This window comes from Nematolebias whitei, chromosome 15 (genome assembly GCF_014905685.2).
Source record: "Nematolebias whitei isolate Nwh7 chromosome 15, NemWhi1, whole genome shotgun sequence".
Classification (NCBI taxonomy): domain Eukaryota; kingdom Metazoa; phylum Chordata; class Actinopteri; order Cyprinodontiformes; family Rivulidae; genus Nematolebias; species Nematolebias whitei.
Window position 1 is genome coordinate 28,728,988 of NC_056512.1, and position 16,455 is coordinate 28,745,442.

The following is a 16,455-nucleotide window of genomic DNA, read 5'->3' on the forward strand; positions in this document are numbered from 1 at the left end:
ATACAAAAGAAATATTAATATTTTCTTTTTTTTTTCAAAATAGTTCAAAATTTGATTTAACACCATAGACACCAATGTGCAATAAATTGATATTTCTGTTTACTAAAGAAAGGAATTTAGTGTATCCTGGAGACAGAAATCATGTAAATTTGTTTACAGCACAACTTAGCTTAAACACTGAATATGTTAGACTTTGTGTTGACAGTGTTTACCCTGATAAGATTCTCTACTACATGGGTTTTACCATCTTTAATTCTCACCTGATTGCATGGGTTTCATTTTCTGCTAATTGTCTTTTCGGTTAGCCCTTTGCCAAAAGGTGAAAAAAAGGCCTGAGACAGGTCCAGTGACATTTTCAAAAACAGATAACACCGAGGTCCTATTATGAGTCAGTAAGATATAAAACACATTTTTATCTGCAGCCACACAGTCAAAGGTTGCTCATTTAGACAATTACAATGGAGATGGTGAATCTGTAATTAATGCAATGATGAAAAGCAAACAAAATGGCATTTTGGGAGCGTGGTCACCCTGACACTCATTAACACACTGCCATGTAGAGATAATTGGAAATCCTTTTATCTATTAAGTGCTGACTTGTTAACTGAGCGCTATTGCAATGCTGGAATTGAAACAAGATGTATTACAGACATACAGAAACATTTATTTGCTATAAAAAGCAAGAGTATGTTTACAACATTTTCATTATAAATCTATGTTATCCATTATAAATAAAAAGCATTATAAATCAAGGAAATGCAGGAGATGGGGAACCTGGTGAATTGCATTTTTAAATACTGTATTTATCAAATAACCAAAACAGAATCGGACAGATTAGAATTAGAAAAGCTTTGCAGAGAGTGGTGAAGGCTGCACAGAAGTCTGTTGGAGTCAGCCTCCCCACCATCACAGACATCTACATCTCCAGATGCAGGAAGAAGGCCACCTGCATCATGAAGGACCCCACTCACCCAGCATACACACCTTTTGCCCTGCTCCTTTCAGGAAGGAGGTTGAGATGCATTATATGTAGAACCACTAGACTGAGGAACAGCTTCTACCCTGAGATTGTTAGACTCATGAACATCTAACCAGATAATCACTGTGAAAAATCACATTATGTTGCTGCTGATCTGTTTCATGTTGCTATGTTCATTTACGCTCATCTACTCACACACACTCATGTTCGTGCTGCTGTTCGGCGTATTGTGTTTATTGTTTTTATGCTATTAGTGCATAACATATTTTTAGCAGATGTTTTTTTTAGTTGCATCTTAGAACTAATTACTGTTTTTGTTTTACATTTTATTGTTGGATGTAACTGGGACCCTGTGTACATAATTTCGTTCCACCACATGTACCACATGTGATGTGAATGACATTAATCTCTGAATATAGTTTTAGCATGTTTAGATGAAACAGACTTGCTTAACCCTCTTACTGCCCTTGGATCAAAATAACCCAGGCCCCATTATTAAAACTGACCTAATTTTGACCCAAGGCCTTGTATGGGATTAAAATAACAAGTGTATGAAATGACTCTAAAATAAGCTTTAAACAGTAAACATACTCCCAGTAATATTCATTCATTCATTCAACCAGTTTTATACAGGTTAGTCTCATTGAGTCACGAGGACTCATTTACAAAAAAGACTTGTAACAAGCCTGCTCTGTTGTTCTACTTGATCCAGCATTCGCCATCCTAGTGAACATATAAATGGGTGTGGAAGGCTTTGTAGTAAAATAATTGTAGGGACACTGTCACTTTAAGAGAATTCGGCAGCCCTCAGCCAATCAGAGTGAGGAAGGGGGAGGAAAGGGAGCGGGTGGGTAGCAACAGTTGCCCTGGTGAGGACGAAGCGCCATAGCCACGGTAGCCCTGGCGACCAGAACCCAGCAACGAGAATCAACAACAACAACAGAATCCGCCATAAAAATAAAAATTTAAAAAGACAATTTATCAGAGGGAGGATTTACACGAGAAACCAGAGGTGAAGCTTTAGGTACGTACAACATTTTTATTCTGTAACGCCTGAATGAATTGTGCTGTGTTTTCCTTGTTGTTTCAGTGGCCATATCATAACACAAGCTACTGCCTCCTAGCGAGGCTAGTCTAACGTTAGCCGTTGGTCTGAAAATACGTTAGCTGCGTTTCGTGAATGCGGGGGTGATTGTGTACACAGTCTCAATGGAATGACAGAGTCTCGCCTGCCATGACGACGCAGCCACAGATGCATAGGCAAGCAGCAGGCCGTTGTTATGGCGATGTCAAATGCAAAAGCTACAAAATGGCGGTTGTTGTAGAGACCAGCTAGCTTGCTGCTCAAGTTGCCTTACATCAGTACTGTGTCACGACACGCTTGTGCTCAGTATTTCAATCAGCTAACGTACCGAAAGTACACAATTTGAAGATTATTGATGTTTTCGGCATGTACTGTACAGTAAAATGGCTTTTTTTTAGCACGCTAGGTTTTGCCAGTATCCGAAACACAGTAGTTAGATTTTCTCCTACCTAAAATGAATAACAGTCCAATTAAAGCGGAATGCCGTATATGTTTTGTGTTATTACTCAGAATGAGAAAGCGTTTTAATAATTAGTGAAATTAGAAACAGTTGTAGCAGGTGACAGACGTCTAACGTGTAAGGGGCGTGGCCAAATAGGGCGTTCTGCACAGGTGCTCAGCAGGTCGAAGGGTAGTTTACCCTCTTTGTTGACAGTTTTATTAAAGAAATAACTTTTAACTGTACCAAGTTTTTTTAGGCCTAAAGATCTGTAAATTGGAGATTTAATGCTTTAATTTTAACGGAACATCACAGAAACACACTACTAATAATAACAACAGCTATTCTATTCTTGTAATGAATTAGAAACTGTCTGATGATTGTTATCATTGATAACTTAATCTGTCACAAAGTAATTAGTTGCATTGTAAATACTGCATTATAACATTTCCAGTGGGAAATGAATCTTGAATAATTACTGTACACATCAAATTAGATCAATTGTAGCAGTTTCTAGTTATTCATGTGAGTTTTCTCTTGTTTTTGAACATATAAAGGTGTATTTTCAGTAACATTTGCAAGTATTTTCTGCTGGTTTTAGTCAAAATACCACATGGAGGGTTTTTGAAGTCTATAGTCAAACACGGCATTGAAAGTGTTTGTTCATTTGCATCAACACACCTTTAAAATACATTGCTACATTAGTTATGTGTACTCTTACTTAAAGTGTTATTGTCAGATTTTAGAGATGTAATATTTTCCTACCTATATTATAGCCTGTTTTGAAGGCTAATTTGTGCTACATTTATGATTGTAATATGACTATTTATAACTGAATACACTATTCTGCACTCTACTACACTATTTTGTAGCGATAAAAGATTTGAAACCTTTCCTCTGTCATTTTATTGATCCTTCTTTTAATCGTCTAACGGGCCAGCTTTATAAATATTTAGGATTTTAGTCACTCGATGTTTGACACAAAGCATGAAGACAGGATGGATTGCAACATCCAGTGGATGTGGTAAGGGATGTTCCCTACTCTTTCAGCAGATTTGAAAGGCTAAAGGTGGCATGATCACATTACAGGTAATGAGACACCGGGATACTTGCTCCCTTCAATTGTTTCTCTCCCTCATCCTGTTTTTAGTTTAGCTGCATCACCAACTGGTCTTCCACAGCAGTACCGGTACTTAACTTACCTCTTATTCTGATTAGTTTTATAGTTGATCATCAGCACTTCCACTTTCTAAACATAAGATGGCAAATAAGTGTCATTTTATGGCTATAACTCAAACATAAATTAAACAAAGAAGTACTACTTGTATGTTAAGCATTTTTCTTTTTTGTTCTTAATAGTTATGCCTAGTAAAAAAAAAAAAAAAACTATACCAGTCCAGCTATGTTGCTAATTTGAAGGATTTTGTTGTTTACCAGAAGTGGTTATCTTGTGTGGTTTTTTTTTCCTAGGGTGATTACCAGTTCTTGTAATGGCCACCTCAGCCTACGTAGGGGAGATCCCACCAGCAGTCCAAACTCAGGGGACTGCTGTTACTGTGACTCCAGGTCAGCCTGACGCTTCCTCCACCTCTGCAACTACCCCTCAGTTTTTAGCAGAGATTCAGACTACCGTGGCCGCTCCCACTGTTGTCACACCCTCGGGCCAAACAACTCCTACTGAACAGACGTCCTCCCTCACCACTCAGAAGCCCACAGCTGCAAGTCAAACCCAAACCGCTGCACAGGCGCAGCCGCCTCAGGCACAGTATGTGACTGCAGAGATCCAGGGTTCCCCCACACAATCTGGAAATGCTCAAAGCACGCCTCAGTACATTGTTGTCACAGTTACAGGTAATCACTGAACTTAACATACCATTCATGATAAATCATGTGAAAGTCTTAAACACAACACGGTCTGGTTTTATAATCAAAAATTTGCACAGAGGTTTAGGATTAGCACGGCCTGGATGACTGAGATGCGCTTTAATAAAAGTCCAAAAGACTTTTAAGTATATTTCAGTTTTCAGAACTTAAGAAGGTTTTTTGAATGACCTTTTTTTTTTCAATTTCTCTTCAAGAGTCAAGAAAAAAAAAGTTCAGTTTTCTTTTCAGGGAATTACCTTCAATATAGGCAATCAGACGTGGTAAAGGATGTCTCAAGATCCCTATGTCTTGAGATGTCCTTAAAGGATAATAATGACATATGAAGGAGTTACGCATTTGATTGCAAGGTTTTCTGTCTTTTTTTATTTTTAGAAACCTTCAAAATGTACCTATAAAAATAAAAAGTACTGTGTATTACTAAGTCATATATTTTTTTAATCTGAAGTTTTATTTTCCTTCACAAATAAAAGTAAAACTAATTATTTAAACCATTTCACAAGTTGAACAGACAGGATGTAATCGGAGTAACAAAACATAAATGAAAATGGGCCAAAAGATTCAATAAAATTATTTGCCTGAAAAGTACTGACTCCACCTTCATTTATAGAGGGTTCCCTTCACTCAAGTGACAGCGTGTCAGACTCCAGCCCACCTCCAGCTGTTGTACAGACAGGAGTTCCCACACAAGTTGTTCAGCAAGTACAGACAGCCCAGCAGGTAAAACATACACATACTGTACACCCACACAAATACAGCCCTAACTTGTTTGGATTTTGCTCTTTAAACCTTGCTGTGCTGAGAGTTTCTTCTTCTCAACAGAGGTCTGTGGTGCAGGCCACTTCCCAGATAACCAAAACAGAGCCGGGCACACAGCTGAGTGTCACCAATCTGCAGCCTGTTCACATCACACAGGACGTAAGTCGCAAACACACAGACCACACCAACACGTCACAAATTTGTAAAGTGCAAACCATTCAGGTAAATTGTAACCAGAGACGGAAGTGGAATGCCGAAACTTGAAGCCAGTAAGGGCGCGCGCCCCCTCTAGGCCAAAAACTTCAGATCATTGTTTCCAGCGGTCGATTTTTGTTGAGTCGCATAGTTATGATCTGGATGCTGTAGATTTCAATTAGATTTTTTTTTTCTAAATTTAATTGTAATTAGTTATTTGAAGCTTTAAGAAATCAAATTCATGTTACACACTGACAGTGTCAACCTGTTTGCACATTAGGGGTGTGTGTAGGGGGGACAGTACAGCTGTCATGTTCAAAGTGTACAGATGCTGGCTTCAAAAATACATCATGGCAGTGTCCAAAACCACGTTGTCAATCTTTATTAACGTTTACAGTTCAACAACTCATTACAGCTTCATGTCATAAAATGTGTGATTATGTTTAGGTTATCTCTGACCAAAAAAAACAACTTTTACAACTTCCTCTCATTCTAGCTTGAAACTAGTCAGCTCACTGTATTTATTGTCCATGTTGCTACTTTTTAGCTTCCCCTTTCTACAGACGTCTTCATGTTAGCCAGGGAAAGGAGACTAGACGAAGAGCAGCTTCAGTACCTGGCAAGATATCCTGAATATATGACCTTGGCATCAGGAAACTACATGGACTGCAGAGGGCTCAGACCACATAGAGGTGTCATTTTCCAAGTAGGTTAGGGAAACGAGGGAAAGTGTTGCTATTGAGTTGTAGGAACAGAGAAATGTCAAGTTTTCTGTAGAAAAGAAGTAGTTAAGATGCTTGGTTGATGGAGCAGTTGAGAAAATGTATTCTGGTGTGCAAGGATTTATTGGATATTTGTGTGTGTGTGTGCGATTACTGTTTAGGTCCAGCAGCAGCTCACACCGGTGCCGGTGCAACATGTGTATGCCAATCAAGTACAGTATGTGGAAGAAGGGGACACCAACTACACTACAAGCACCATGTTAGAATAACATTGTTTCCAATCATATTCTTAACAAATGTCCATATATATATATATATATATATATATAAAAAAAAAAAGTTTATTTGTCTTGTATTTTCCACTGTTTATAATAAACTTTATATGTCTTTCATCCAGTCGCTCCAGCACCTTCCCTTACAATGAGACCCCCCTGTACACCCAGACCACTGCTGGCCAGTATTATGAAGCTCAGCCAACTTCAGGCTCACAGGCATCGTCTCCTGGCTCATCTCTGACTGTCTCTGTGGCTGCTGGTACCACGGGAGGTGTGTCCATGTTTGTAGCCCAACCCACTAGTGCAGCAGGGGGAGGGGCCACTGTGGTGACCGCAGGGGGTACCACCAACGGTTCAGAGGAGGGGGCGGGCACTAACGGTAGCACAGCGGGCAGCTATGTGATCCAGGGGGGTTACATGCTGGGTGGCAGCAGCAGCAGCAACAGCAGCAGTAATGGAGCGGCAGCTGGGAACAGTCAGAGCTACTCACACACCGCCCGTGCCTCCCCAGCCACTGTGAGTATTACAGAGGGCGAGGAGAGTAGCGTGCCGTCGGCAGACAAGAAGGTATGCAGAGGTGCCAGACGCAGGAGTTTTTTCTTGTTCTGTTCTCATTCACACAAACCTTCAACGGCGCACACTGATGATGTCATAGTGGAGTTTTGTCAAGTGGAAAGCACAATTAAATATGTGGTGCAGAGAAAGCAGAGGATAAACTAATATAACGCTAAAATTGACAAGAAACAATCGTTTTTCTGTGATTTCCTCCTCAAAGAAAACAAAACCATGACCTCATCATTTTCATATCATTGCAGTGCATGTAATGAGGGGCATTTAAAAACTGCTTGAAATGCCTCAACACTATTCTGTTCATCCCAAATTCATCATATTAAGTCCCATAGGATAATATGAACTAAGATATGTTCAGCAGATATCCCATCAGTTCTTTAGGTCATTGAGTCATTGCATACCAAAGTTGTATGCCACGGCACGCACACAGATGTGTTTTCATTCTGGAATGGTTTGTTTACCCAGCAGTAAATATGAGTGAATTTGTGTTTGTATGATTTATTTATAAGAAAATGTGTATGCATGTACATTATATTATTCTGACCATGTGTAATGTTTGTTATTAAGCTCACATTTTTTTTAGCAGAATTTTCATCCTGATGTCTGCAGACTTTTCTAATTGCGCCAGCTATTTCCTTGTCTTTTTCTAATTGCCTGTGCGTCAGGTACAGTGGTTGCTGGACAACTATGAGACAGCTGAAGGAGTCAGTCTGCCACGTTCCACCCTTTACTGCCACTACCTGCTGCACTGCCAGGAGCAGAAACTTGAGCCTGTCAATGCTGCCTCTTTTGGGAAACTCATTCGATCAGTGTTCATGGGGCTTCGCACACGACGCCTGGGCACTCGGTAAGATCACACCAGTCACCCAAACTGAGCTGCAGAGAACTTTTAGACCATTTATATATATAATAGGGCACCTGTTGGCATCTCATTTACAAACCGGATTCCAATAAAGTTGGGACACTAAACAAATTGTGAATAAAAACTGAATGCAATGATGTGGAGGTGCCAACATCTAATATTTTATTCAGAATAGAACACAAATCAAAAGTTTAAACTGAGAGAATGTGCCATTTTAAGGGGAAAATCTGTTGTTTCTAAATTTCATGGTGTCAACAAATCCCAAAAAAGTTGGGACAAGTCCATTTTTACCACTGTGTGGCGTCCCCCTTCTTCTTACAACACTCAACAGACGTCTGGGGACAGAGGAGACCAGTTTCTCAAGTTTAGAAATAGGAATGCTCTCCCATTCATGTCTAATACAGGCCTCTAATTGTTCAATCGTCTTGGGCCTTCTTTGTCGCACCTTCCTCTTTATGATGCACCAAATGTTCTCTATAGGTGAAAGATCTGGACTGCAGTCTGGCCATTTCAGTACCTGGATCCTTCTCCTACGTAGCCATGATGTTGTGATTGCTGCAGAATGTGGTCTGGCATTATCGTGTTGAAAAATGCAGGGTCTTCCCTGAAAGAGATGACGTCTAGATGGGAGCATATGTTGTTCTAGAACCTGAACATAGTTCTCTGCATTAATGGTGCCTTTCCAGACATGCAAGCTGCCCATGCCACAAGCGCTCATGCAACCCCATACCATCAGTGATGCAGGCTTCTGAACGGAGCGTTGATAACAACTTGGGCTATCCTTGTCCTCTCTGGTCCGGATGACATGGCGTCCCAGTGTTCCATAAAGAACTTCAAATCGTGACTCATCTGACCACAGAACAGTCTTCCATTTTACCACACTCCATTTTAAATGACCCCTGGCCCAGTGCAAATGTCTGAGCTTGTGGAGCTTGCTTAGAAATGACTTCCTCTTTGCACTGTAGAGTTTCATCTGGCAATGGCGGATGGCACAGTGGATTGTGTTCACTGACAATGCTTTCTGGAAGTATTCCTGAGCCCATTCTGTCATTTCCTTGACAGTGGCATTCCTGTTTGAGGTGCAGTGACGTTTAAGGGCCCGGAGATCACGAGCATCCAGTAGAGTTTTATGGCCTTGACCCTTAAGCACAGCGATTGTTCCAGATTCTCTGAATCTTTTGATGATGTTATGCACGGTTGATGAATATAACTCTAAAGTCTTTGCTATTTTACGCTGGGTAACACCATTCTGGTATTGCTGCACTATCTTTCTGCGCAACAATGATGGAATTGGTGATCCTCTTACCATCTTGGCTTCTGAGAGACACTGACACTCTGAGAAGCTCTTTTTATACCCAATCGTGTTGTCAATTGACCTAATTAGTGTTAATTGGTCTTCCAGCTGTTCGTTATATGCTCAATTTCCTTTTTCCAGCCACTTATTGCTACTTTTCCCAACTTTTTTGGGATTTGTTGACACTGTGAAATTTTGAATCAACATATTTTTCCTTTAAAATGTTACATTTACTCAGATTAAACTTTTGATCTGTCATCTATGTTATATTACGAATAAAATATTGACATTTGCCATCTCCACATCATTGCATTCAGTTTTTATTCACAATTTGTTTAGTATCCCAACTTTTTTGGAATCCGGTTTGTATATAACTTGTAATGTGCAGATAATATCCCTCACTATGGTGCTGTGTATAAAAGTCATTCTTAATTTTTTATTGTTTTTAAAAATGACACCATCTTCTTTTTCTCATTTTTTTCCTAAATAGTATATTTTATTTGCTTCTGCTAGGGGTAATTCTAAATACCACTATTATGGGCTGAGAATTAAGGCAGGCTCTTCTCTTCTCCGTCTGATGGAAGACCAGCAACATCTGGCCATGAGGCAGCAGCCATTCTCGCAGAAACAGAGGTATGAACAAAAACACATACTTAGACGCATCTTTCTTATCATTAAACCACTTTGGCCATCTTGCTGTTCTCCAGAATCCATGATCTTTATAAGTTGTGTTATTGAATCTTATTTTATCTCCTCTTGCACAATGTTCAGACTATGTTTCCGTTTTTAATTGCTCATAATTCTCTAGATCTTGATGCACTTCTTTCTTTGTTCCTATTAGACTGAAGCCTGTGCACAAAGTTGAGGGAATGACCAACGGTACAGCAGCTGGATCAGGGCAGCAACAGCAGCAGGGATCAGGACATGTGGACATCAGCACCCAAGTTCAGCAGTACCAGCAATTCCTTGGTGAGGTTACATTTTGTGAAAACTTCAATAAATTATGAAGAGTTTTACCAAATGTTAATTACAAACTTAAGCATCCTATTTGATTATTATACTAATGTTAAATGTATTGTACTAGTATTACCTATTCAGTTTGATGTGTATCTGTATCAATAACAGCTGACACCTGTAGCACAATAGTTTAATAAAATATCTTTTGATTAGGTCAGGTCTACTAATGTTTTAATGTTATGGCAGTAATATATAAAAGACAGCTTGTTGTACATGAACACACACAAATCCAGGAGTTGGAAAACCTGGGTTGATGTTAGAGGACACTAAGTTAGATAACAATGAGATATTCTGAATATGTTGAAGCTTGGTTTTGGACACTTCTATTTCCCATCCAAACAGATATGCATAATCAGCTTTTTCAATATTCTATGATGAATCAGTGTAAAGCCACTCGGAGTTATTGACATTAGATTTAATGTGATTTGATTCTTGTCTTTGTCCAGATGCTTCCAGAGCTCTCCCAGAGTTTCCGGACATCGATCTCCAGGGGAAGACTCTGCCAGAGGGAATTGAACTTGAGCACATAAAGAGCTTTCAGCTGCTTTACAGAGAACACTGTGAGGTAAAGGAAAAAAAGTTTGTTGCACTCACTTAAGGATGCCTTTACTGTATTTGTGACAGTTACCTTTTTTCTACTAACCTGAACCCAAATATTGTCTAAATTATTTTCTTTAGTTCTTAAGTTCAATGCAAATATGCCTTTAAGTGGAATCCCACTGATGGATGCTGGTTCAAAAATAGCTCTGGAAACTATAGATTTTACTTGGGGGGTGGGGGAAGAATAAAAAAATGTTTATTTCTTTAAAGTTCTTATGTTGTGTTCATTGAGGATTACTCTTCCTGATCTGTGTGATTATACTTTTCTGTAACTATAAACTGGCTCGTTCAAATATTCACGACATCCAGCCCCAAAATAAATCAAGATGCCAAATGGTGAGGGTCCCAGATGGCAGTTTCACCATCATGAGTGTTGTTCCTTGATAATCTGCCTTTCTGTCATCATTCATTGTTAGCTGTTAATGCATAAGACGTTTTTTTATCTTCTCAGGCCATAGTGGATGTGATGGTCAATCTGCAGTTTACTCTGGTGGAGACTCTGTGGAAAACCTTCTGGAGGTTCAGTCAAAGTCAGGCTGGAGATGTCACCATGACTGTGTGAGTTATTTATTCCTGCAGGCTAGCGTTCATTTAATAATCTGGTTCTGCCCAGACTAGATGGAATAGAAACGTCTTACTGCAGTGACAGGATCATTGCCTTGTTAACCGTTTGCCTTGACAGTCACGATGAGTCAGAGAAGCGTCTCCCAAAATCCTGCTTGGTGTTGCTGTGCAAGTATGAGCCAGTGCTGCGCTGGAGCCGTGACTGTGACAACAGCCTGTACCAGAGCCTGGTGGAGATCCTCATCCCTGACGTCCTCAGACCCATCCCCAGTAAGGCTCTGCAGGAAGTAATATCATGTTGTCAGACATGTAGTTTCCTGATAAATATTTATGATGAACAAATACAAATAAAGTCAATATTTGTCGGATCACCCTTTAATAAAAAAAAGAAAGTTGGCACTCATTTGATTTTTTTTAACTGAATGAAACATTTGAACTGAAATGTTGCCTTTGACAATAAAATAAATCAATCATCCCTGTATTGTGCAAACACTTTTTGCTGTGGAAACTAAATTACTGGCATTACCAGATAGTGTTTTTTTATTTATATTACTGCAATGTCGTCAAATAATTGTCTACATCCACATCATTTGGATACACTAGATGTTTTCTTTGATTGTTTATAAAACCATAAAACCAGTTTTCCCACTAGAAACTCAGCTGTACAATTTGACGTTTCATCTAAACCGTATGTTGAATACATTTCTATTAAAATCTAACCTGTCTTGCAACATCCAGGTGCCTTAACTCAAGCCATTCGAAACTTTGCCAAAAGCCTAGAGAGCTGGCTGACAAACGCCATGATGAACATCCCCGAGGAAATGGTTCGCATCAAGGTACCGTTCTCTTATTGTAGCGTGTATTTGAGAGAGCAGCGTGTTCTTGGATCGGCATGTCAAAAATTAGATTATTCGAAGTTTACAAGATTTTTTTAATAAGCAGCATCAAAATAATTTCTTCAAACTACCTGAAAGCAGCTTTATCCCAAACTAAAAAGTCAGATTAACAAGTTCTGTTTTTTTAAATACTACAATAAGATATTTAACATTTTTGATCATGTTATTTGTATTTTTGAAGTATGAGTCGTAATTTACCTCCATGTTCTTTCTCAGGTAACATCAGCCAATGCTTTTGCCCAAACGCTGCGTCGCTACACCAGTCTGAACCACCTCGCCCAGGCGGCCCGTGCTGTCCTCCAGAACACAGCTCAGATCAACCAGATGCTGTCTGACCTCAACCGTGTCGACTTTGCTAACGTCCAGGTTGGTTTAATATCTCAAAGAGTGCTTTTGGGGCATGCGTGTGTGTCGTCTCACATGAATTTTAGTGTCAGTGGTTGAGTCTTGCAGAGCTTTTATTTTTGTGCAAATGCAACTATTTCTGATGTAGGTTGTGGTTTCAGTGAGATTAGATGTATGAGTTCTGCAGCCAGTTTCAATCATTCTGTTGTACTTTTAAACTTGAAACCAGGAAACATTTGGTCTTTTTCTCAGAAACTTTCCTTCAAGGTACAAAGAATCTAGTATTTCATTTAGATCCTAACTAATACTATTTGACTATAACCTGGGGTCTCTTTTAAAGGATTTTCCATGCAAACATGAAGTCACCTTTCTGTCCTCTACAGGTAAAACCAATGTCAGGTATGACTGCATGATACTGACATGTTTTTGTCCCGATCCCCCTCTGCAGGAGCAGGCTTCATGGGTGTGCAGGTGTGAAGACCGTGTGGTTCAGCGGCTCGAGCAGGACTTCAAGCTGACCCTCCAGCAGCAGAACTCGTTGGAGCAGTGGGCTGTATGGCTTGATGGTGTGGTGTCCCAGGTCCTGAAGCCCTACCAGCAAAGCCCTGCTTTCCCTAAAGCTGCCAAACTCTTCCTACTTAAGTGGTCCTTCTACAGGTACAACTAGGGGGAGAAGACAAGAAAGAGCAAGACTGAACTATTTGTGTTTCTTGTTGATGTTGGATTTAGTGAAACAAACATATTACATGCTTTTTCCAGTCACCAAATAACTTCCAGTGTAGATGTGTGTACTTGCCACATGCTCAGCATGTGCCTTGTTTAAATAACACTAGTGGTAGTTTGATATCAGTATTTGAATTATCCTAATTCTGAGCAGCGTTTGTAAAAAATCAAACATTCTGTTTATAGATGTACAGTAGGTGTGACATGATTAGACACTGAAATGTCGAGCTAAGTTTGTCATTGTGGTTAAAGAGTGATTCCTTTAAGGAGTTTCTGTTCCTTTTCACTAACAACCTGTTTCAGTTTTCAAAATCTCTCACTACTGAAAACAACCAAATTCAGACTTAGTCGCTACATCTCTAAGAATTGCTCCAGAATTTCCAGAATTGCGTCGCTCAAGGTGGAAGCATGTTGGAGTAGCTCTCATATTCATTCTGAGATTTTGCTTTTGAAAATTTTAATTACTTTTTTTTTCTGAATGCAAATCGCTTTTTTCAGATGATTACTTCCTCTGGTATCAGATGCTGTGCTGCTGGCAGGATTTTTACTGAAACTTTTTTTACGTCTGGACATTTGTTATGATGCGTAACTATAACAACAGGGTGGTTTTCTACAACTGGGAGCAGCTGATTAACATCTCAAAAGCTCACATCTTAACTACAGCCCCAAATCCCAAATGAGTTGAAAAGGAGGTGCCGTGGATGCATTCCCATCTACCTGGAGGCAGTGCTCGAGTGCCTGACTGCAGAGATCTTGGAGGTAGCGGGAAACACAGCTTGTGACAGCGGGAGGACCAAGATCATCCCCCGGCACCTGCAGTTAAGTCTGCGGCAACAAGGGGCGTGGCAGGCTGCTGGGAGAAATGGCCATCGCTCAGGGTGAAGTTCTGCCCGACAATGAGGCAGTCCTGCTGCCCAAGAGGACCGAGAGGTCTGCTGGGTCTGGGTAGACGGATTGACGTCTGTAGCCAGTTTCTTCGGATCCGCTGTGGGATGGACTGCTACAAGAGATCCTTCCTGCCCAAAGACATCTAGAACCAGTCTAATGAAACCAAGATGAGCTACAGCAATAATTAATTTCCCTCTGGGATTAATAAAGTATATTTGAATTGAAGAGTGTTGCCACAGATGTAAAGAAATAGGAACCAATTTATTTTCTTATTTGTCAGAATGTTAGTGCAGCCAGGCCCTTTTGACAACACTTAAAGGCATTTTGAAAATGGACTCAGTTGTGTGAGAAAGTAGTTGCTGTAAAAAAAAATCAACAAGTACAAATGCACTGGAGTCGAGCCTCACCATATTTAATTTGTTTTTCCTGATCTCCCTCTTCCTGCCTGTGACCCAGCAATCAGTCTTCAAAAATATTTAGATGAATGTCTCACTTTGTAGCATGCACTTGAAGTGACAGGAGGCTGCAGGAGCTATGAGGAGGGCGTGTGTATCATTAATGCTTGTCCAAATAGCATCTGTTGTCTAAAGAAAACATGACACATTCTCATATTGTAAACTGATTATTAAGTAAATATGGATCTAATTATGAACACTTTTCTGTTAATCCAACTCTGTTGCTCAGTTTGATGGATGTCTCTCACCTCACTTCCTCTTACCTCCAGTCTGTTGTTCTCTGCTCACAATCCTGATGTTTGATACATTAAGACAGAAGCTGAGAATAGAAACTGAGGATGTAGAAATGAGGACATTATACAATGGATGTGTCACAGTAACACACTGAAACGTACTACTTCCTATTTTTATTGAGAGAATTGCTATAACAGGTTTTTCTTTCTATCCGTGCTCTTCAGTTCCATGGTGATCCGAGACCTGACCCTGCGGAGCGCAGCCAGTTTTGGTTCCTTTCACCTGATCCGTCTTCTGTACGATGAGTACATGTACTACCTTATAGAGCACAGAGTGGCCCAGGCTAAAGGAGAGACTCCCATTGCTGTTATGGGAGAGGTATCAGTAACCGCACACACTGACACAAACACAATCACTGCAATAACTGAAGCCGTTTTTAATCTCGTTTCCTCCTGCCGTTAGTTTGCCAGTTTAGGTCGAGGTCTGAACACGCTGGATCCTGACAAAGGTTTGTGCTTTTGTTTCTGCTTGATCATCAACACTGACTACCCTCACTTAGCCATAACCATCTCCATTTTCCAACCACAGAAGAAGAAGAGGAAGAAGAAGAGGAGAGCGAGGAAGAGGGTCAGGAGCTGTCTCTTCCCTCCGACGAGGCCGGGCTCGGGGAGGAGTCTCTGGAGCCGCCTGCTAAGTTAGCCAGAACTGATCAGCGAGTCCTCTTCACCACCGGCTCAGCTGACAACTAACCAGTGACACACGTGTGCTGCTAATATTCATCTCACACACAGATGTAAACAAAAAACACTTATTTATACATTTGATATCTGTAAATAGATCTTGTCGATGTTTGTGAACACTCGCCGTGTACTGTTGTGGAAGCACATGCAGTCTGAACACACTCGGTCATTAACTGCTGCTGCCTGGATGGCACAACCACCTTCATCTATCCCACCGTCACTGTTGTTAAAATAGGGCGTGGCTTCTAAAAACAAAGAGAACCACAAAACATCTTAACCCTCAGTTGTATAATTCTGTAAAAAAGAACTAAAGCCAGGCATGTTTATTTTACGTCATTATTTTGCAACCTGTTGCCTCACAATGAAATAAGACCCTCCTGAGGTTTTCACTGCCATATGTAGGTGGTCTTTAAATGCTGCAATGTGTGTACAGAGGTAACTTCTACAGGGAGGGCGTAAACTGGAGCTTACATTTAGTTGTTACTCATTTGTTAAGTGATTAGTGGTGAAAGACGACACACAGAGGGAAGCTTTGTGTGTGCGCACCACTCTGCTGTTTATCCTGGGCGCTGATTCGTGTGTTTCCGTGGTTGTGTGACTGAGTCATGCAAAGTGTTTCTGTAGATATTTTCTTATAAATGTTTGATTTGGGAGGTGTGCAGAAGCCCTCTTTGATTTTATTTGCCTGTAAAGGAAAACAACGTGTTTTTGGAGTGCCTGCTGCAGCTTCTACACACTTGTAAACAACAACAAAAAAAAAAACAGCTTTGGTTGTGGAAAAGGGACTCGTTAGTTGCTGCAAAAATCCTCACTGATTTACTGAACACGTGATTTCATGAGAGAGGTACTGTATGTGTTCTGTTTTATGTTTAAAGTGCTTTAATCCCGTCCTTTTTTTTTTTTTTTTTACTTCCTCTGTGGCCTCGTTTTCCT

At 40.2% G+C, this 16,455-nt stretch overlaps 1 protein-coding gene across 1 annotated transcript; it reads left to right on the forward strand.

The window, feature by feature from the left end:
* Positions 1 to 1,844: 1,844 nt before the first annotated feature.
* Positions 1,845 to 15,835, forward strand: rfx1a (regulatory factor X, 1a (influences HLA class II expression)). Its single transcript, XM_037688337.1, has 18 exons — positions 1,845 to 2,003; positions 3,973 to 4,353; positions 4,994 to 5,103; positions 5,206 to 5,301; positions 6,221 to 6,318; positions 6,457 to 6,850; positions 7,570 to 7,751; positions 9,574 to 9,693; positions 9,902 to 10,029; positions 10,524 to 10,642; positions 11,129 to 11,235; positions 11,360 to 11,511; positions 11,980 to 12,077; positions 12,354 to 12,503; positions 12,931 to 13,139; positions 15,007 to 15,160; positions 15,245 to 15,290; positions 15,371 to 15,835. Exons 2-18 carry the CDS (start codon positions 3,993 to 3,995, stop codon positions 15,529 to 15,531), a joined length of 2,685 nt encoding a protein of 894 aa, XP_037544265.1. The 5' UTR covers positions 1,845 to 2,003; positions 3,973 to 3,992; the 3' UTR covers positions 15,532 to 15,835.
* Positions 15,836 to 16,455: the final 620 nt, after the last annotated feature.

Bases quoted from the DNA above. Each gene is read 5' to 3' on its own strand.
- rfx1a (XM_037688337.1), top strand. From the start codon at position 3,993: ATGGCCACCTCAGCCTACGTAGGGGAGATCCCACCAGCAGTCCAAACT. The intron at 6,319-6,456 runs GTTAGAATAACA...TCTTTCATCCAG, and splicing joins AACTACACTACAAGCACCAT to TCGCTCCAGCACCTTCCCTT. The intron at 10,030-10,523 runs GTGAGGTTACAT...GTCTTTGTCCAG, and splicing joins GCAGTACCAGCAATTCCTTG to ATGCTTCCAGAGCTCTCCCA.